This window comes from Mauremys reevesii, linkage group 7 (assembly GCF_016161935.1).
Source record: "Mauremys reevesii isolate NIE-2019 linkage group 7, ASM1616193v1, whole genome shotgun sequence".
Lineage (NCBI taxonomy): Eukaryota > Metazoa > Chordata > Testudines > Geoemydidae > Mauremys > Mauremys reevesii.
The window spans coordinates 30,348,538-30,369,924 of NC_052629.1; the positions used below are offsets into that span (position 1 = coordinate 30,348,538).

The 21,387-nt window shown below is 40.5% G+C and overlaps 1 protein-coding gene across 11 annotated transcripts in view; it reads right to left on the reverse strand.

Moving 5' to 3' along the window:
• CPEB3 (cytoplasmic polyadenylation element binding protein 3) overlaps positions 1 to 21,387 on the reverse strand; it is a 166,751-nt gene that overhangs the window by 102,425 nt on the left and 42,939 nt on the right. For 7 of the 11 annotated variants that reach the window (XM_039546392.1, XM_039546387.1, XM_039546389.1 and 4 more), the window contains one exon: positions 4,250 to 4,409. In XM_039546392.1, the coding sequence (XP_039402326.1) occupies positions 4,250 to 4,409 (160 nt within the window). The remainder of the gene's footprint in view (positions 1 to 4,249; positions 4,410 to 21,387) is intronic. The other 4 variants (XM_039546391.1, XM_039546388.1, XM_039546393.1 and 1 more) reach the window with 1 other exon arrangement.

Genomic DNA, 21,387 nt, shown 5'->3' on the forward strand with positions numbered 1-21,387 from the left:
ACAAAGTGGACAAACACCTGATCATATGTCAGAGCCAAGAAAGGCATGGTGCCTTCACTGCCTTTTAGTACAGGCCTCTGATTGAAGGCCTTACAAGTGCTGTGATCCAGGAATGGATTTTCTCCACATAGAACAAATGGCAGAGCACAAGGGGCTTAGATATCTCCAAGGAGGGAGCAATATATCATACACCACTTAATTCTGCCCTTCAGATCTGAATCTTTAAAGTCGATTAGACCTTCTGGTTGTACTCCAGAACCCTACTTCAAAGTAAAAAGTAGGACCAAGATCTTTGACCTAACTTTATGGTTCTATTTTTGAAAATCTTGGCCTAGATATATAATGGCACAACTTAGGTACACCCAAAAGAATTTAGAATCACCTCCCACCACCAACCCACACCCCTCCATCAGGGGTAAAAACCAAAACATTTTAGGCAGAGAGAAAATCCCTACACTCCCATCTGGCCCTTGAAAAGGAAGGAACAGAAGCAGTAGTGGGCCATACTTCCTCTTTTATTATCTCTGCTTCAAAAGTCTACTGGCAAACAGGGCTCCTGCGGCCCCAGTAGATGCTACTTTCCCAGAAGATTTCTGAAGCTCTGCAGTACTGGGAGCAAGGTATCACGTAAGTGTGAATATGCATAGGCCATCTCAAAGAAGTCTGAACATTTGCTGAAAAGTTTGTTCATTGCCCACTGGCAGGCTGACATTTTCTCTAAAATAGTCATATTGGCTCTGCAACAGGCCTGAAGCTTCCAAGATTTGTATAGTTTGGAAGGCAGAGTGAAACTTTTTACTAGAATGAGCTAATGCTTGCCTCTATTTTCCAAAAACAGTGCTTTTGCTATTTGTCTTTTCACCTCTCCCATCTGTTTGAAAGCTTGTACAATATTAAAACTAGTATGATTAATAAAGCCAATTGATATATAAGCGCATACTAGGAAGAGTAATTTAGGTAGATTAGCCTACTTTACCAAGGGTGAGCAATTCATTAACTAAAAAGGTAATCTTCTCAAATGCAAGAGACCCTAATTTGGGAGAGATCCCTCTCAGTTGAAACAAACTTGAAATGTTTGGATTTTAGAATGGTAGTTTTACCTAGTGAACTAAATGAGACATGCCCACTTACTGAATGTAGTCGTAAACCACCTGCCAGTCTCTCTGAAGCTTTCAGTTACTTACTATGAGAGTATTACTCTCCATTAAATGACCTGCAGTAGCTTGTTTGAACAAGACAGAACACACTCCAGCATCTACAGAAGAGGAAGAACTTCCTGAAGTTGAATCCTAGGAAGACAGATTATGTTTGTGGGCAGAGGGAAACACTTTGAAGAACTATCTGCCTGGCCCACCTTGACTAAAGTCACATGGCCCCACAGATCCAGACAGTTTACAGTTTGAAAGTTCTTCTGGATTTCCTACCAATGCTGGCCCTGGATAGCAGCATCTGTGAAAATCTCCACCTACTAAAACTGACTGGCTAGGAGAACATGCTCCATCCTTGCTGATGCTTTGGCAACTACCCTTTGCACAGAACACAAAACGTTATCCATGACAGCTGGTTCAGATTTGCCTGTTCTGAAACTTATATCTTTATGTGGAATAAAAAAAAAATTATTAGCTTTTCACACATACTGTAGCTGTTTTACTTAGAAATCAACTCAGCAGTCTCACCATGGATACCTGGATCTTAGCTCAGTAACAGTGGAAAAATTTAGTTCCTGCTGCCCAGGGCCGCCCAAAGGGGGGGGGGCAAGTGGGCCCCCACAAGAGTTTTTCAGGGCCCCTGGAGCAGTGTCCTTCACTTGCTCTGGGGTCCCCGGAAAACTCTCACAGGGCCCGGGCCCCTGGAGCTTCTTCTGCTTCGGGTCTTCGGTGGCAGGGGGTCCTTCCACTCCGGGACGGAAGAACCCCTCACCGCCGAATTACCGCCGAAGACCCAGCTCTTCAGCGGTGGGTCCCGCTTTGGCAGTAATTCGATGGCAGGTCCCAGAGTGGAAGGACATCCCCCCCCACCGAATTACCACCGAAGCGGGGGGGGCCTGCTGCCGAAGACCCCAGGCTCCCTGAATCCTCTGGGTGGCCCTGCTGCTGCCCTCAAATATTTATTGGTGTGTGTGTCTGTCTCCAATACAATCATAGGACTGGAAGGGACCTTGAGAAGTCATCTAGTTCAGTCCCCTACACTCATGGCAGGGTTGAGTATTGTCTAGACCATCCCTGACAGGTGTTTGTCTAACCTGGTCTTAAAGATCTCCAATGACTGAGATTCCACAACCTCCCTAGGCAATTTATTCCAGTGCCTAGCTACCCTAAAAGTTAGGAAATGTTTCCTAATGTCCAATGTAAACCACGCTTGCTGCAATTTAAGCCCATTACTTCTTGTAATATCTTCAGATATTAGAACAATTTTTCCCTTCCTCCTTGTAACTACCTTTTATGTACTTGAAAACTGTTATGTTCCCTCCCCCTCCCCCTTCTTTCCTCCAGACTAAACAAACCCATTTTTTCAATCTTCCCTCATAGGTCATGTTTTCTAGACCTTTAATCATTTTTGTTGCTCTTCTCTAGACCTTCTCTAATTTGTCCACATCTTTCCTGAAACGTGGTGTCCAGAACTGGAAACAATACTCCAGCTGAGGCTAATCAGCATGGAGTAGAGTGGAAGAATTACTTCTCATGTCTTGCTTAAAACACTCCTGCTAATACTTCCCAGAATGACGTTTGCTTTTTTTGCAACAATGTTACTCTGTTGACACATATTTATCTTGTGATCCACTATGACCTCTAGATCCCTTTTCATTATCTCTGCATGTATAACTACAATTGCATGAATTAGTAAACAAAAAGTTCCCTAGACCACTCACTCATGTGACATTAGCTGAGTGGCAGAAGTAGTTTAATCAGTACCCGGGCAGTTGAAAGGACAGATCTGCTCCTGCAGCAGAAGTAATCATCAATATTTCCCAGCATCCACTAAGCAAATAAGTTACACTACTTCCAATCCATCCATTTGGGTTTTAATTCTAGTATACACACAATATCTATCTACCCATCTATATATATGGTCTGGGGAACTTTTTGTTTACTAATTCATGCAAATCAATCTACAGAGCCATCTATCTTTTTGTAATCTTTGCTGACTTGTTAAACTTGAGAATAGCTGCACATCCTTGTTTCAAAATTGCTAAGGATTTTTACTTTAAGGATGGAAAGTAGTAACAGTCTTTGAGTGAGCAAATATTGAGCTAATTGCAATTATCACCCAACTTTAGCACCAACAACAATTGTAGTTATATATGCAGAGATAATGAAAGTATTGGGTAGTAACAACTGCTCAAGTCAGGATATCGTACTTGATTATTTGATGGACAAGTAGTCTGTTACTATATGTCACATCCTGATTGAATACCGCACACATGATAATTTGTATACTTGTCTGATGCAAGAATTGAATCTACTGTGTATAAATCACACTAGCAAGAAATATTTTTTCCCCCACTGAGTTCTCTTTATCCCTTTCAAAACTCAAAGTTCCATTCCTTCAGTTTTCAGCCAATACACATGTGGTCCTGTGTCACAGCCATCATACTTTGGAACTTGTCAGCACTATCACTCAACTGTCTGGGTAGGTGAGAGACATAAAAAACCTCTATTGCTGAGCATAGTGCTTTCACAACAATGCCAGTCTGGAGATCACAATACCAGCTGTCAAACTTGGATCTCACACCTGATCACACAAATATTACTACAGTTGCTATGATACTTGTGCGTGTGTGCGCGTGTGTAAAGATATTCTTTAAATTCTGTTTTAATATTCATGATAAAGGGAATATTTTAGATAACCATCTTCTAACTTAATGATTCATGCAAAATGGTCTATTACTTTAAAAAAATTATACAAAATTAAAAATTGAACTGGACTCTTGTTAATTGCTTGTTTTCTGAAATAGAAGACTGAAGTTGAAAACCTTACTGAGCAATTTTTTAAGACTGAAAACAGAAACAAGCCTCTACAAAACTAAAGCTTAGATAACATTGGAATTCATCATCTTGCACATATGGCATACTACATTCATACACGTTTAGCCTTGGTCGTCTCCGATTGAGTCATATTTTTAGATGGGCAAAAAGCAGCTTTAAATATTCACCACTTGGTTTACTAGCAGAAAATGTATAGCAATTATTGAAAAGTTGATTTTTTTGTTTAAACACCAAGCAAGCATGGACATATGAATATTCCTAACCTGTAAAATGATTCCTCCACATTATATCAGCGAAACTCATTGGTGGGCCACTGGGAGGGTAGTGTTTACCTTTCAGAGGCTCATGATCAGTCCTTATCATATCCATTAAGGAATTTTCCAAAGAGTGCAAGTTAAAAGTGTCATAGGGCCTATTCCGGTCCTAAAAAAAAGATATAGAAAGAAAAACACTGTTACAGTGTAGTCATTTCATAACACAAGCACACTTCATACATTGTATTACTTCAGCATTACCAGTTATACGTTTTTCCTCCATGATACTTTTAAACATTTATAATAAATCAAGATAAATTATAATTGTGGTATTTGTAAATATACTGTTAAAAGGGATAATACATGTGACTGCTGAAAATAATATATGGTAAGTTTTGAAATATACTTCTCTCTAAACAGGTGTGTACAACTCTTACCCCAATAACAGTCTCTACATTTAATTAGGGTTTGGAAATAACCCCTCCTCCCACACACATTTTTTGGGGGGAGGGGGAGAGAGTGACATGCAGAGTTTTAAAATTATATTTCTTTGTTTCCAGCTTCTGCCTTCATTTTCTGACATAGTATTGGGTAGTAACTATGCTGCTCTGAGCATATGTGGTGCAGAAGCCATCAGTGCTCAGGCAGCCAGATCTTCCCAGAAGAACATTGTTGCTTTCCTCTATGGAAGTCTAACAGTGCAGAGGCAAATTCTCAGATTATAGGTACACACAGGTGCAGGTGCAAGCAAAGAGAGAAAGAAGAGGGCATTGCCAGCAGCTTCAAAGTGTCAAAAAATGGAATCAGGCACCAAAAAAACCTGAAGAGATTTCTTTTAAATATCATGATTAAGCCTTATTAATTTGAGATTCTTATTTTATTTACTTTCTGCTTTTTGAATCTTTAAGGATTAATTTGACCTCAAATTAAAATGACAAATTTCATATTTGGAGAAGAAACCCTGGTTCTAGCTTTACTCACAAAGCCCTAGCTACAATTCAAGGATTTGTTGAGGGCTGAAATGAGTATAACCAGAGAGACAAGGTGGGTGAGGTAATATTTTTTAATTGCACCAACTTCTGTTGGTGGGAAAGACAAGCTTTTGAGCCACACAGACCTCTTCTTCAGGTCTGGGAAAGGTACTCTGAGCATCACAGCTAAAATATATTACCTCACCCACCTTATCTGTCTAATATCCTGGGACCAACATGGCTACAACTACATTTCATACAATAATGGGTGTAACCACACATTTTAAATTGAGAACTTAACATGAGGCAACAGACATTTGAGTCTTAACTTCACCTGAAGGGCATCAAATTATATGCTTAGAGATGACGCTACTGCATCAATTACCTCATCCACTATCCTGCCACTGCAATACAGTATTTGTAAGGAACGGATACTCAGTGTGGGCAAGTTGGTGGAAAAGGTTAGCTAGAAATTAGGTTGAATTTTACACACACACACACACACACACACACACACACACACACACACACACACACAAAGAATCTATAAATTTAACCTAAGAGATTTTACATAGAAGATTCAAGTTTCTTTAAATAAACGCAATCTCTAACTTTTTTTTAGCACATCAGTCTAATAAACTAAATATATACATATAGCTGGTCTTAAAAAAAAATTAGACCATGGAATAATCTTCTTAAGGAAGTGATGGAATCCCTGCTACCAATGTTATTTAAACTTAAGACAAAGCACTTGAAAATGTTATGCAGGGCACCATCCTGCTGATAAGGACATGGAGTGGGTAATCTTATAGGACTTTTCCATCTCTAAATTCTAGGATTTTATGAGTGATCAAACTTCATTTAATTAAACTTAATGCATCAGATACTTCATTCTAGTCATCAATTGGGAAATGTACTACAAACTTGAACCTTTATATTCGCAGTCAATTCACTTACACTGTTACTGACAAATAAGGAGGAAGGAGCAGGTAGAAGAAGGTAGCAGAAAGCATTAGATTATTTCCTACTGTGCTGTGTTACATTCACTTCCTTCTCCAGTAAATAAAAGCGATTCAACATTCCTGTGCAAACTGAGTAACATCTGCCTTAGACCTAAGAATCACAGAGTCAAAGTTCTCTTCTATGCTCTGACATCACAAGATCACTCATGCAGGCCAGGAGGTTAAGTACAGCTTTGGGAAAGCAGCAATATCCATAAAGCATATGTAATGTGAGTTTTTTCCCTTCCATCTGTGGCTCTGGTATGACTAGCAGAGGATCCAGACATTTCACATGAAGAAAGCTACACTTCTGGAGCTTTCTGATCAGCTTGCCCTGATCCTTCAGCATCACAATACACACATGAGGATGGCCATATTAGTCCAGATGTGGGTTGCTATAACCATCTGGAAGCTGGTGACCCCAGACTGCTACAAGTCCTTTGCTAACTAGTTTGGTGTTGGAAAGTCAACTGTGGGTAAAGTGCCTCAGAAACCTTTGCTACCAATCAGGCATGTGATTTACCCAAAAGTAATGGGCATAAACAATATCCCTGAACTAATTGCTGGTTTTGAAAGAATGCTAAGAAGGTTCAATTACATTCTCAGTAGGTCCAGAATGGTGCTTAAATGTGCGTTTGTCAGACTGAAATACCGCTGGTGCTGTTCACAGACACCTCTAGATGCCTGGGTCATCAATGCAGTCCTCATTGTGGCTTGCTAGGCTCTTCAACATCTTTGTGAAACCAAATGTGAGCCATTTGCCCCTGATTATGGAGTTCTGACAGTAATGGATTGCTGAAGTAGTACACCTATGACAGCTGGAGCATGATGCACCTGAGCAACAGAAATCTGGGATACTCTGTGTTCCCACATTATGGATTTGGATAGGCCAATGGAAGAGGGAGAATAGTAAGTTTATGAATGTTTTTGTACAGCACTATTTACAGTACATGAGGTACTATCACATCATGCAATAAAAGGGGATACTGTCACTGTACACAGTGAATGGGGAGTTGATTGTTATGAATTTTGCATAAGGATGAGATGACTTTATGGAAGCAGGCTGCACATTTACATTATGGATTACTGTACACAGATGTATAGAAAGACTGTGTTAGAATACAACCTCCCTGTTGTGCCTTACCACGTGTTTATCTTTATTATTCAAAACACACATTATATGATGTGACCTAGCAATGGCAATACATTTTCTTAATTAAATAAAATCCTTTATTTGTGTACATGGATGTATTACAAACTAAAAATCTTACATTACAACTGCCATTAGAACACCAAACCAGTAATAAAACAAAATGCATAAACCAAACACTGAACAGTGCAAACAGTGAAACCACTGCTATCAAAACAATCCCCTAAATTGTGCGTGTCCTCTGGCATGTTTTTCCTTCCCTTCCTTTAGGATGCACTTGGTGCCACTGCACAGGTGTGGAGGCCTGCAGGTTGGCCAAGGTCAGCACGGTGGTTGAAGTATGCAGGGGAACGGGGGCTTGGATGGGGGTGCAGGACAGCAACTGTGTAGATTTGTCCAGCAGCTCTTATGTCCCAGTTGCATATGCCATCCAACCATGGAACTGTCCAAAGTGTTCCTGGTCTGTAGTATGTGGTACTGTGGAGGGGACTTAGGCTGAGGCACAGGTGCAGCAGGAGTTTGCGCTTTCACAGCCATTAGCAAAAGCTGCCTCTCAAACAGGTCTTTCTGCTACATTCGGTCTTCCTCCCTCAAGTGATGTTCCTGTTCCAGGATTGTGATGCTCCCTCACTGCAATTCTATCCTTAAGCTCTGCAGCCTGCTTGTGACTTTCCACATGATGTGAATCCTTCTCTTTGGTACTGCACCTGCTTGCTGGCCCTGTCCAGAACGTCAACCATAAGTTCATCAAGGTAACACTTCCTCTTCAACTGATCCATGAGGGTTCTGAGACCCAGCGTTCTGCCTAAGTGTGCCTGAGCTACTGAGGTAGAATGGCCAATTCAGGTTGAGGGACCTGCAAGCAGACATAAAACAGTACATTATTGTCTCAGTAATTCAGATGGTTCAGTGCATGAGCATAGGAAAAATCCTTGTGAATGTAAGGGTCAAAAAAAAAAAAAAAAAACCAAAGGCACTTTGTAAAACTAAACTTCAATATATTGAGAGAGGAACTCTTCAGATACTAAAAGTTCCATGGACATAACCTGGTTAATTGTCATGAAAAAAAAGAGTGCACAGAGAATAAGAAGTTAAAAATCAAAATTGTTTTTTGTTTAGAAATTGCCAACCACCTTGGGCTACTTTGGGTGTGTGTATGAGGGGTTGGACTGTAGCTTACTACATAAGGCCCTCTCTATCATTTCATGCACTCACATTTTTGAGGACAAAACAATTCTTGTGGTTCCAGAATAGTAAAGGGATATTTTATTCCAAGCTGTTCATTGCAAGCCAGCTGTATGTGCCACAGAAGTTTTCAAATGTATGCTGACTGAACAGCATATTTATGGGTGGACTGGCCTGGTCATGTACTAAGGTGAGACTCAAAAATATGCCCTTCCCCAAAATGTGTCTGCCTATCTGGAGCTCTTGCTACAGGAAAAGTTTGCAGCTATCAGTACCTGGTATTAGGTCAAAAGTCATGGGGCAATCAACAGGATGTTATGTTAGCACCCACATGGATTACTGCCTCCTCACAGCTTCTGATACAGCCTGTTATGACTGCATGCTAACACATATGCTAATATGGACTTGCCAAGAACTCCACAGCAACATTCCATCCCCTCGGCACAGTTCTGAACTGCATACAACCCCCCAACTGTATTTTGGACAAATGACTGCATCACCCATGGACTACATTTAGCTTAAACGTACTGCATTTCACTCTCCCTCTCAATACAGCTCACTGTTTACAGGAAGCTTGTTAAACCATTGGGCTAGTACAGAGCAGCATAGTAACAGGGAAAGCAATACAAGGTTCACATTTTAACACCCTGGCACATCATAGCATGAATGTGTGAGTTTCTATTAAAACTTTGTTTTTAAATGCTTTTTTCACAGTTTGTACTTCCCAATCTCCATTTTGAATTCCAGATGGTATTGATAATGGAGAGGGGAGCAAGGAGGGTGCTAAACTTCTGGCATGCAATCAACCATCACGGATCATGCTGCTACCAGAGGTTGGTATTAACTTTTGCATTCATAACTCCTCCCATTATTACATTAATAAAAACATGAAGACAAACTTACCATGCTCCGGGGGCACTTCTGTCTCTTGCATTTCTTCTGCCAGCTCTATAGCAGGCTGCTCCTCCAGGGGTGACATCAAAAAGTTCCTCCAAGTAGACACCCAGGATGATCTACAGCTGCTCTAGTGGCTAAGCCTCCTTGGGAACTGGGTTCAGCAAATCACTTCAATAGCTTCATCCGGTGCCTGCTGGCTTCCAGTCTTATACTGGATTCATGGGTGGGAAAGTCACCATCCCAGCTGACCAGGCTGTCATGAAGAGTTGGTGGCTCTGTGCTTTGCACAGTACCAAACACCCAGTCAAACTCCTCAAGATAGAGACAGGAAGACAGCAAGTTCCCATCACTGGCTTTCCAATAGTTGGTCTTGAGCCACTTAATCCTCTCCCTGCAGTGGTCACTGGTCTGGTGAATCCTCAATGCTGCCAATTTCTTCTCTATTTCCTGGTACAAGTAGTCATTCCTGGAATTTTTTCTCACCTCATCAGATTCACCAAAATGTAGCTGTGCTCCCATGACCAGGAGGCAACACACTTGTCAAAGGACTTGCAATGGCCATCGACCAGAAGAAATGCGGAAGACAGTTCAATGCATCTGCTTCTCAGCAATCAGAATAGAATGGAAGAGTTCAACACAGAACTACTGTACTTGAACAAGGGGAAAACGGGTGTGCTTCTGTTTCCGCTGACTCAATTTGCTATGCTTGGGATGGAGAGGACAAAGAACACTGGCCTATGAGACTGCAGGATGCATTGGCGGACTCTGAGGACCTGAGTTCAGGTGGGCCTGCCCAAGCTGCATTCATGCTGCAAAGTAATGGAGCTCAGGCCTGAGCTCCTAAGGGACCCTGGCTCAAATCCTCCACCCTACATGGTCCTGGGTCTCAGGCCCAAGTCAGATAGAATTGTGCATAGATGGAAGTGGGATTTGGGCTTGAGCCTGAGTCTCAGCTTACACTGCAGTGTAGACATAACTATTAATGGGGATCCAAGGGTATGAGGAAGTAGCAGAGAATTACCTTTCTAGAGCTGCCAGAAAAAAAAGCAGACCAATTACTTTGTCACAATTACTTAAACCCTTACAATCAATCAAAAATGAAGGTAACCGTATCTCATTGTGATTCCTTAACACCATCTTCTTGCCAACCAATAGTGCAATTTCCTCATACCACCTGTCACATGCTATTGCTACTGCAGTCTTCTTCCAACAACAGGTTACATCACTGCCCAAGTCTCAGCTTTCAGTTCTACCTCTCAAACCACCTCCTACCCATGGCCTTCCCTCCAAAGGCTCACAAGCTGTTCCAGCTCAGCTGATACACATACTCTGTCTCTAGCCTTATTCTTTCTGATCTCAGAATATTACTTCATTTTCCTGCACTCTGGAGATTACAGAGCCACTAGTGGCTCCATGCTGAACTGAGCAGCAGAGCCCTCTAATGGCTAGAGCCTTGCCCTCTAACTCAGCCACAGTGAAGGGAAGATACTCAACAATGAGCCAGAAGATTCATTACAATACATTTAGACACCAAACACAATCTAAAAGTACTGCATTCAACATTTATAATGCTAGATTTTTGAGAGGCCTGGTTCAATGGTTGCTATCTTACAATGAGATTTTAAAAAAAACCTGCATCTGTGACTTTAGAACCTTAGTATTTCCTAGAATGCTTGCCAGATGGACACTTGAGGCAATGTGTTATCAAAATAAAATAAAACCACAGTCTACAAAGTGTCACAAAATTTCACAATTTAAGAATTCAGATATCATTCATAAAGAAGTCAGACTTTTTTTTATCTAATTTGGTTTCAAAATATTTTCTGGGAATATAAATCTTTTATGAGATGTAATAAATCATTAAAGAATATTTTAACTTATAAGAAATAATTATGTAATCAGTGGAAGAATCCAACACATCTCAAACCATATTTTCTTTTAAAATGCTAATTTAAGCAGATTTAGCTCAGACAAGAACAAAAGTAGAATTCCCAATACAGACAATTCAAAGCGTACACACTGATAAAGTTTCTACATTCAAAAGATCTTTCACTATTGATTAACACGGCTTTTCAGGAAAATAAATCTAACTTCCACTAATATGTAATAGAAAACTAAGGAAGTTGTAAAAATTCAGCTGGACTCACTCTTCACAGTGAAAATAGCAATAAAAATGAAGACTAGATAGAAAGATATGGTAATTTAGACATAAGAACTGCCATACTGGGTCAGACCAATGGTCCATATAGCTCAATATCCTCTTTTACTGTGTCTCATTGATTATCATCATTCAACCAAGTTTCTGTGATGCCTATTATATTAATATCCCCATTTAATACCAGGCACTTCAATTCACCCGTCTTAGTATTTAGACTGCTAGCATTTGTATACAAGCACTTATAAAATTCTACACTTTTTAGCTGTCTGCCATTATGTGATGTAATTGAACGGGATTCTTTCACTTGACTATTTTTCTTCAATTCCTACTGTACTTTATCAACTTCACTCTCCCCCTTTCCAAGATATAGAGAATCTCCATTAATAAATCCTTCCCTAAGGGATCTCTGTCCAAACCACGTGCTCTTCTGTACCTCTTGGCTTCCCCCCAGCCCTTATTTAAAGACTCCTCTGCAACCTTTTTAATTTTATATGCCAGCAATTTGGTTCCATTTTGGTTTAGGTGATCAAAAACCCTTTTAACAGAAAGAGTAGCGAGATGTACTTGTTTGTCTAGAAGAGTCTCCATCTGAGACATGCATCACTTATTTTATTTATAGGCTTTCCATGGAGAAGTGCCTATAGATGAATATCTTAGAGATCTTAAATGAGAGTTCAGAATAATAAGAGTACAATGGAGACAACAGCCTGCATTTTAAATGTAGTGGCCTCTTCCTGTTTTTTATTTCAAGGTGAAAAATAAAGTGCACATTACCAACAAATCTCTTGAGGGTGTTAATGTGGTCAATAGCCTTTCAAGGAACTACACATGTGAACAGACACCTAAAGGGGATGGGGGGGAGTTGTATATATTTTACAACTTCATACTATAGTGCAGATTTGTTAGAAGCCCTTCTAACTTCAAAAATTATGCTTCCCTCCCCTCAGAAATTGAAAGTGTTATGTATGTCAACAGAAAATTACACACACACAGCAAAGATATACATGTGATAAATTTAATTTATCAGCTATTTATGAGACCCTGATCACCACAGAATTTGAGTGCAATCATTAATGAATGTTTATCCTCACAACATCCTTGCATCATATTTGTATCAAATATACATGCTTTAGTATATAATACACATATACCCTATATACATATATCACACACACTGTAGTATAAGGGCAAGACTTTCAAAAATAGGAGCCAAAAGTTAGGCTCCTCAGAGAGTGAGATTTTTCATACATGCTGAGCACCCAACAGCTTCCACTGATTTCAGTGGGAGCTCTTGAATGCTCAGCACATTGGACAGTCAGCCCATTTATTTAAGAACCTAAGTTTAGGCTCCTATTTTCTGAAAATCTTGGTCTACTCACCTACCCACGTGGGAAGATAGTCCCTTATTCCTCAGCCTCTGAATCAGCTCCCCAGGCTTTATACCTGGGCTTTTGTGTTCCTTCTCTTAGCTTTGCCTCTTTGCAGTCCTTCTAGAGCTCACCAGAGGTAAGCTGAATGAACACAGTAGAAACAATGGATCAAAATTCACTCAACAAGAGATCCTCAATAGCAGCTAGGATGTTTGTAGGGAAGTAAACCTGGAACTAGGAACACAAATCAAGTTATGGAATATGGAGAGGTAAGGTTCTGGCAGGGGGGAAACTAGCTAGAAATCTACAGATTCTGCTGGGGCCAGAAGAAACCCACAAAGCCTAAACCTACACTGACATCCTAGGCTGTACATAGGAGAGAAACTCTAGCAAGGTAGGTATCTCCATTGGGCAACAGGAGTCATCATGCCAAGAAAAGAGGAAGTCCAGCTGTCTATGATAGGCTCTACCTGTGCACTGCTATTGGTGGCAGCTGAATCCTCCCTACTCATTGTGCAGCACATCCTAAATCCAAAATACTTCAGTTTTGCAAGAAAGTCATTTTGTAACAATGCTCACAGAAGCCATGGATTCCATAACTTCAAGTCCTCGTGTCAGCCCACACACCTTGAGTACTTTTCTCACTACACAGCTACATTAGCTATGTATACACACAGCATAGCCTCTTAGTTGTGCATTTTACAATCTCAGTGAAAAAACACATATATTAAATATGTACAGCATAGGATTTTTGAAGTGTCATAACTCAGTCAAATCCTAACCAAAATTTCACTGAGCCGCTAAAGGCACTTCTCAGTAAAGATTTTTAAGCCAAATTTCAACTTTCTATCTCTAGTCATTTTTACTGTAGAACTTTTTAAAAATTGCAATTTTTAAAAAGTATGTAATACTAATTAGGCCCCCTTTTGAATGCATGATAATACATTCTTTAATTATATGATCACATACTATATTTTCCCACAGCCCCTGTGGCAGTGCACAGGCTGGACCTGCCCTGGGAATGAATCATGCTTGTGTAGTGAAGGAGATTGCGGTCTTTAGGAACCATGCCTCTCTTTGCAAGTGGGTAGCAAATGAAGCATGGAATCTCAGGAAGAGAAAGGACAGTCTTATGGTTAAGATAATTGCATGCTTCCCTGGAGAAATGGATTCTACCCCATCTCTGCCACAGAATTCCTAAGGGATGCTAGCAAAGTCATTTAAACCAACACTTTTCAATGGTGGTCAGTAATTGTGAAATAAACACACTCCACTTGAGATCCCGGGTTCTGATTTTCAGAAGCGCTGAGCACTCATATCTGCAAACTGAAGTCAATGGGAGCTGTGCTTGAATATATCAAGTGGTACAGAACGCTAAGTACTCTTAAAAAAAATAAAGGTCCCAGGTATCTCACATTGGGTATCCAAAACTAGTGCATACTTTTCCCTTTAATTTCTTTGCTTCATCCCCACTTTACAGATGTAAAATGGACAGAATAGCCCCGTCACCTTAATGAAGATCAATTTGTTAATATTAATAAAGAATTCAGATACTATAGGGAGTGCCATAAAAAAGCCGATGAGTAAATAAATAATTCTGTCTTCAGAACCTTAATTCTGGCATTTCCTAACTTTTGAGTACCTAATTTTTCATGCTTGATGTGTTCTTTTACCATAAGACTTTGGTGTGCATGTGCATGTAATTTCCTAGGTTTCTAAATAAGCAAACTGAAAAACGGAAATTCCATTATGTGGCATCATATCAACACCCACATAGATCATTAGCAGAGTTGGAACCTTCAGATCCACCACAAAGACCTCTGCCACATGAACTAACAGAGTAACTGATAGCAGAGGTAAGCTGTCATCCTGTACATGGACCAGCCAATAGAAGGGGAAGTACTTTATCAGTAAATTTCACAAATATCTGCTGACAGCAGAGGAATGACAAGACTCAGAAATCCAGGGTCTGGAAGGGAGTTGTTTTCTAGTGGGCACAGACTTCTCTTCCCATTTTCCTCAAGCATGACCTCTTCTGCCCTGTCCTCTCCAACCCTCCATTCCTGCCTCAGTACCATCTCTACCCCACCAGTGGTTCTTCATCCCAGTCCATCTCCCCACTCCAGGCTCCTCACCTGGTGTCTCTCTCCTCCCCACCCTCCGCCCCATAGCTCTTAGTCCCGCCTCTCTATGCAAGCACCTTGTTCAATCTTTCCCCTCCATCTTTTTGTCCTAGTCTCTCTCCCCTCTCCCAAACACACACACATGTTCCCTGTCAGTCTCCTTCCTCAGCAAGTCGCAATCACCTGCTGTCACCAGCTCTCTCAGTCTTTCCCTCCCAGTCTCCTAGTTCCCACAATTCCCATATGTCCCAAACCCCGGTCTCAGTTTCTCTCCCCACCTCCACGAGCCTCTAGTCTCAGTCCCCCTCACCCTTCATCAGCTCCTTGTCCCAATATACTTTTATCCTTTCCCCCGGTCCAGCTTTTATTTTATCTGCATTCAAGGCAGCCATCTTCCTCTTCCACACTGCCTGGGCACCAGCAGGAAAGTCACTGAGTGCACAGGAGACACAAGCTCCCTGCTCTCAGTTCCAGCACCTGGCCTCATCCAGTCCACACAGCCAGGAACAGCAATTACAAGGAAAGCTCTGGGCTGGAGCATTCTCAGTTAAAACACAACAAACAAAAACTAGGAACTTGGAGGAAGGAGGGTGACTAAAAACACAGGGCTAAAATGGAAATTGTTATGTAGATAACTTTGTTAGTCATTGCTGCTCCTTCTACATTACTAGCTCCCAGATCAATGGTTACTATCAAAATATATTGATGGAGGCGGAAGGGGAGGGGCAGGGGGGAAAAACCCAGCAAAGTTCTTAGGTATTGTATAGTTGACCAACATCTACAACTGTCACTACTGAAGGCACTTTGACAGCAAATGGCTTAATACATTTGTTCGTTTCTATTCTTTAGCTATTCAATGCTTTTTATTTTGGAAGTTGTGGGGGGTTGTTTTTTGTTTTGTTTTTTAAGTACTGTTGAGCTGGTTATTTCGGGGAGATAACCAGCTCAACAGTACTTTTCTGCAGATAACATTTCTGCTGCTTTTGTGAATACATGTAAATTGTTCCCATGATGTATTAGGAGTTTAAACCAAGCAAATTAGTAATTAGAAAAAGCTTCTAGTATTGCACCCATGAATATTTTAGGTGCAAAATTCAAGCTAAGTATTCCACCATTTAATTCAAATAATGTTTAAGTATTGCAGCAGACACTGAACTGGCTCACAAGCTACTCTGGCTCTTGTAATATCTGGAATTTTGAATTAGACAAGTATTTTAACAGTGTTTTTGTTTTAAATTGGAAAATGCAGAATTATGATTTGTTTGCCTTTTTTTTTTTAAACCTCTCTAAAGCCAGCATACTGATGAGACTATACCAAAATACTATCTTAGCGTTTAAGTTTTCAGTTCTCCAAACTGGAGCATCGTGGGGCAAGCAAATGCAATCCCTTGTGGGGCTGGAGGGTTTGGAGCAAAGGAAGTATAAGGGAGGCCCACAGAAAGGAAAAGTAGAAGTTATTGTCTGCACCATATATAGAATTTTCTGTAACTTCACTTTCATGATTTTGTTTCTGATATCTGATACAAGAATCAACAATTAAAGGCTGGGGGTAGAAGTTTAAATATATATATATCTGCTAAGGTTAAGCATACAATTAAACTAAATTTGGCCCACTATGTGTAGATCCTGTTTGATGCACAGAGTAGGCACTAAGGTTTCTGGTGTGTGATCAAAAATACATAGTTACATGTGTAGCAATCTTTGTGATTATTTTAACAACCTGAGGGACCAAAAAGGAGGGATTGACTCAGGGAGTCATTCCCAATTTTTGCTTTTGCGCCCCTGGCTGATCGGCCAGGGGCACTTATGACAGCAGCTAATGGTACAAAACGATGGAAGGTGCAATATGGCTAGTAACCAATCTTGGCTTTTGCGCTGGCTGATTGGCCAGGGCACTAGCAGCAAATGGTACAAAAGGACTGGTAGCCATGATCATCCTCAGTTCCAATTTATGGAAGGGTTTGGATGGTGCAATATGGCTAGTAACCATCTCTGCTGTCATGCAAAATCAAAAGCATGCTTCTGTGTAGCGCTGCTGAATCGCCTCTGTGAGCGGCGTCTAGTACACATACGGTGAGAGTCACAAACGGCAAAACAAGCTCCATGATTGCCATGCTATGGCATCTGCCAGGGCAATCCAGGGGGAAAAGGCGCGAAATGCTTGTCTGCCGTTGCTTTCCCAGACGAAGGAGTGACTGACGACATTTACCCAGAACCACCCGCGACAATGATTTTTGCCCCATCAGGCACTGGGATCTCAACCCGGAAGTTCCAAGGGGCGGGGGAGGCTGCGGGAACTATGGGATAGCTAGGGAATAGCTACCCACAGTGCAACGCTCCAGAAATCGACGCTAGCCACGGACCATGGACGCACACCACCGATTTAATGTGCTTAGTATGGCCGCGCTCCACCCGATTTTATAAAATCTGTTTTACAAAACCGGTTTATGCAAATTCGGAATAATCCCGTAGTGTAGACGTACCCAATTAAACTAAGTTTGGCCCACTATGTGTAGATCCTGTTTGATGCACAGAGTAGGCACTAAGGTTTCTGGTGTGTGATCAAAAATACATAGTTTCATGTGTAGCAATCTTTGTGATTTTTTTAACAACCTGAGGGACCAAGGGAGTAATGGGGGTGGGGGAGGAGGGGAGGAAGTCAGAAATCATTATTGAATTCAAATTGGCTCAAGGGGGAAAAATACAATTGTTAACAGTTTCCTTTAAATCTAGCCTTCACTACACAGTCAGTGATGAAAGCTGAATAAAGTATTTCAAAATAGTAAATCCATTAGCTTTTTGGTGAAACCTGTATGGATAGGCCTTTGAGCTGAACACCACTGTTAAATCATGAAAGATAGACAAGCACAGTGTAGTATTAAAAAAAGATAGTATATAAATTAAGTGTTATACGGAACTACTTAATTTAAGCCTCATGTTTCTTCACAGGTATAGATGTTTTCCACTTGTGTGAATTCAATGCATTCTCAACATTTTTATTAAAATATTAAAGCTTCTTTGAGCTTAGGGTATGATGTAAGTAACACTTTGTTAGAGCGAACTGACAAATTCTAAATATTGAATATGAATTTCTTCCCCACATTGGACAAGTGAACTAATGGAACAGATTCTTTGATCCTGGAGGGGGTGGGAAGGGAATATACTTTAACTGCTTTCCAAGACTTGGGAACCTTTGGCCTAGTAATATTGTGGCATGTCAGGAATAAACTATGACATGTGCCTGCTGCATACTAACAAAGCATGTTTATTCCTTTTTTCTGAATATATTTGTTTCACCCAGCCCAAATTTAGCACTGTATTATGAGATCTTTTATTTGATTTTTTTTCAATAAAGTTTCAAATATTTTGCAGTTCTTCGGTTACGTACTTTACATATTTTTCTAATATGTTAAACTGACTGCTTACATCAGCATGAGTGTTATTTCTCCCTTTCAAACTCAAGGAAGATGGTTTGTGAGGATGTACTTCATCTGTGCTCAGCAAGTAATAATCACACAGTTAGAGATGGACACCTAGACCATTGGTCCAATGCTCCAAAGGTGAATCCTATTTATTTCTCCCATACAGAGGTTAATACGCTTATCAATATTGAAAATTTCCTTTCCCTTCTAATAGAAAAAGGAATAGACAGTGTTTGTCAAAGATTCAAAAACAGCCTTTATTCCTACTTGCATTGCTCTACTGTAGGGAATTATCTACAGACATTACAAGTCAGTGAGCATTTAGGGTTACATTTATATTTTGTTCAGCATGAGGCTTTAGGTAAAAGTCTGCTCACAATCCAGTTACGGAATAGGTTTTAACAAACTGACATGCTGATTTTAGTTACTAATTCTAGTAACAAGTGATTCAAACACTTGTAAAAAAAAAAGTTGTAGGATTAAACAGTTACATCTAAGATGGTCATCAAAAAACAAGTGGAAAAAAGATCTCAGCACTAGAGTTTACAAGATCACTCATATATATAGATATATATATTTGAGCTATTAAAGTAAGGGTTTGGTTTGCTGTCCTGCTGTTCAGGAGCTCAACATTCAAAAGCTACCTCTGGGCTTCTACCCTTCCATCTAGTAGAATGATATTTGTGTTACAAAGCTAGGGAAGGCTGATGTTGAGTTAGTGAGCAGGGAGAATTCATGGGTCAAGATGTGAGGGAGGAACTGAGACATCATCTTAAGAAAGTCAGAGGGTCCCAAACCACAATGGAAGCCAGACACCTGGATGTAGAATTAAGCTAGCCAGAGGACTTGGGTAAGGCCCCACATTTACAAGAGTTTCCTATCCTGTTTGTAACCACAGAGACCCAGAAGAGAATGGTTGGATTGTTCCATCTCAAATAATGCAAAATCCCACCATCTTTGAAGGAAAAACTCCCTGGGTGGCTTATTTGGCTCAGTTCAATATCATAGCTCAAATGAATGGCTGGGAAGATAGAAACCCTTTTTCTGTCAAGGAACCAAATTGAATGGCCCAGCTCTGATGGTGCTATAGAAATTACCCCTCGAAACCGGTAGAATTCTCCAAATCTGATCCAAGCTGTTGATAAGTAATTTGGAGCTAGCCATCAATCTGACCTAGCACCTACAAGGAGAGGAAAAGAAGGGACTCTACCCAAATTGACAAAGGACCTTACGAGATTTCTGTCCCTATCATATCTAGATGCTAATGGGGACTTCCAGGTAACACTGGCAATGGACCAGTTTATAGATACTCAGCTTGACTAGGACTTGCAGACCTAGATCAGCAAAAGGAGACCAAGGACACTCTGAGGCTGTGCAATTTGCCAAGGAACCAGACTGTTTCCTTGCAGCAGCTCCTCAGAAGAGGAAGCTGCCACTATTAAGGAAGATGGAAGCTGATCACTAAAGCCTGGTAAATACAGCTGTCTAATCTGTATGATGGACCAGATGATTCTAATCTGCTTCATAACATTTTTGAATGATTAGAACAAATAAATTCAGTTTGTAAACAAGGGAAACTGACAATAAGATAAAAATTAAGAGAAGCAATTAAATTAAAAACTGGTATTGTGGGGAGAAAATGGCCATAAAAAATGGACACTTGTGATGCTTTGTCCTGACCTGCCTTATAAGTTCCTATTGCAAGTATCTTGCCCAGTTTGGGATATGGGGAACACCACCATGAACGGGGAAAACCTGGAGGTAAAAGATCAGCTTCACAGTTTGTGTTTAAATCTGGGCAGCTGAACAATTGTGGGAGTTTGGCTACTAAGTGTATAATGAGATCTGTGAACTTCATAGGAATAAGACACTGACTCAAACATAACCATTATTAGACCAGACATGCTAAAAAGGTCAGGGAACAGTGAATCCAAATCTGAACAACCTATTTAGTCTCAAATGGAGACACTGACTGGGGAACATGCAGCCACTGAAAACTGGGTTTGAAAATTGGACTTCTGCCATTCGAGCAATAAGTTTGGGTAGTCAAGATAGTGGAAGAGCTAAATCAGTTTGGATTTCATTATAGCTAGCAACTGTGTAATAAATAACAGAAAAGATGTCCTACACATTCAGGCTGTGGAAATTCCCTTTAAGATATGGCTTAGTTGAAGTAAATGATTTGTAGGTAATTGGTTTGTAATGAACAAGTTTTCCTGCCTCCAGGGGCAGAAATCAAAACAACACCTACTTGTTTTAGTAGTTTTCCAGCAGAGGAAAGATAGGGAGTGGTTGAAACCTGCTTTGAGACCAAGAGTGTCCGGGGAATCTTAGCTGTTGAAATTATTGCAGATCTGATTCAAGAATGGATTCCTTTTCATTTGCTGAGTGTTTCTGACAAGCAGCAAATAAAAAAAGGAAACTGCAGTTGCAAAATGTGAATCAGTGGATCTAGAAACTACTGGTATAGAAGAAAACTAAGTGTGTGGGGGGAGAGAAGGTGAGCTTCTAGAATTTCTAAGCGACTTCTTCTGGCACAGGGCAGCCCACTGAAGTGAGAAACAGCAGAATATCTAAGATACTTTATGATTAGGAATCAGGAGCCATTTGCCCAATTCAACAAAAATATAGGTTGTACTGAATGGTTGAGTACAAGATTGACACTGGGAGAAAACCAGACCATGACAACAGCCACCTCACTCTTTACCAATAGCAAAGAGGGAAGAGATGTAACAGCCACAGAGGAAATATATCAAGACAACATAAATGAACTTTCAACCAATAGTTCAACCTCACCCATAGTCCTGGTAAAAAAGATGGCAGCACCAGATTCTGTGTGGAGTATTGAAAACTAAATCCATTTACTGTAA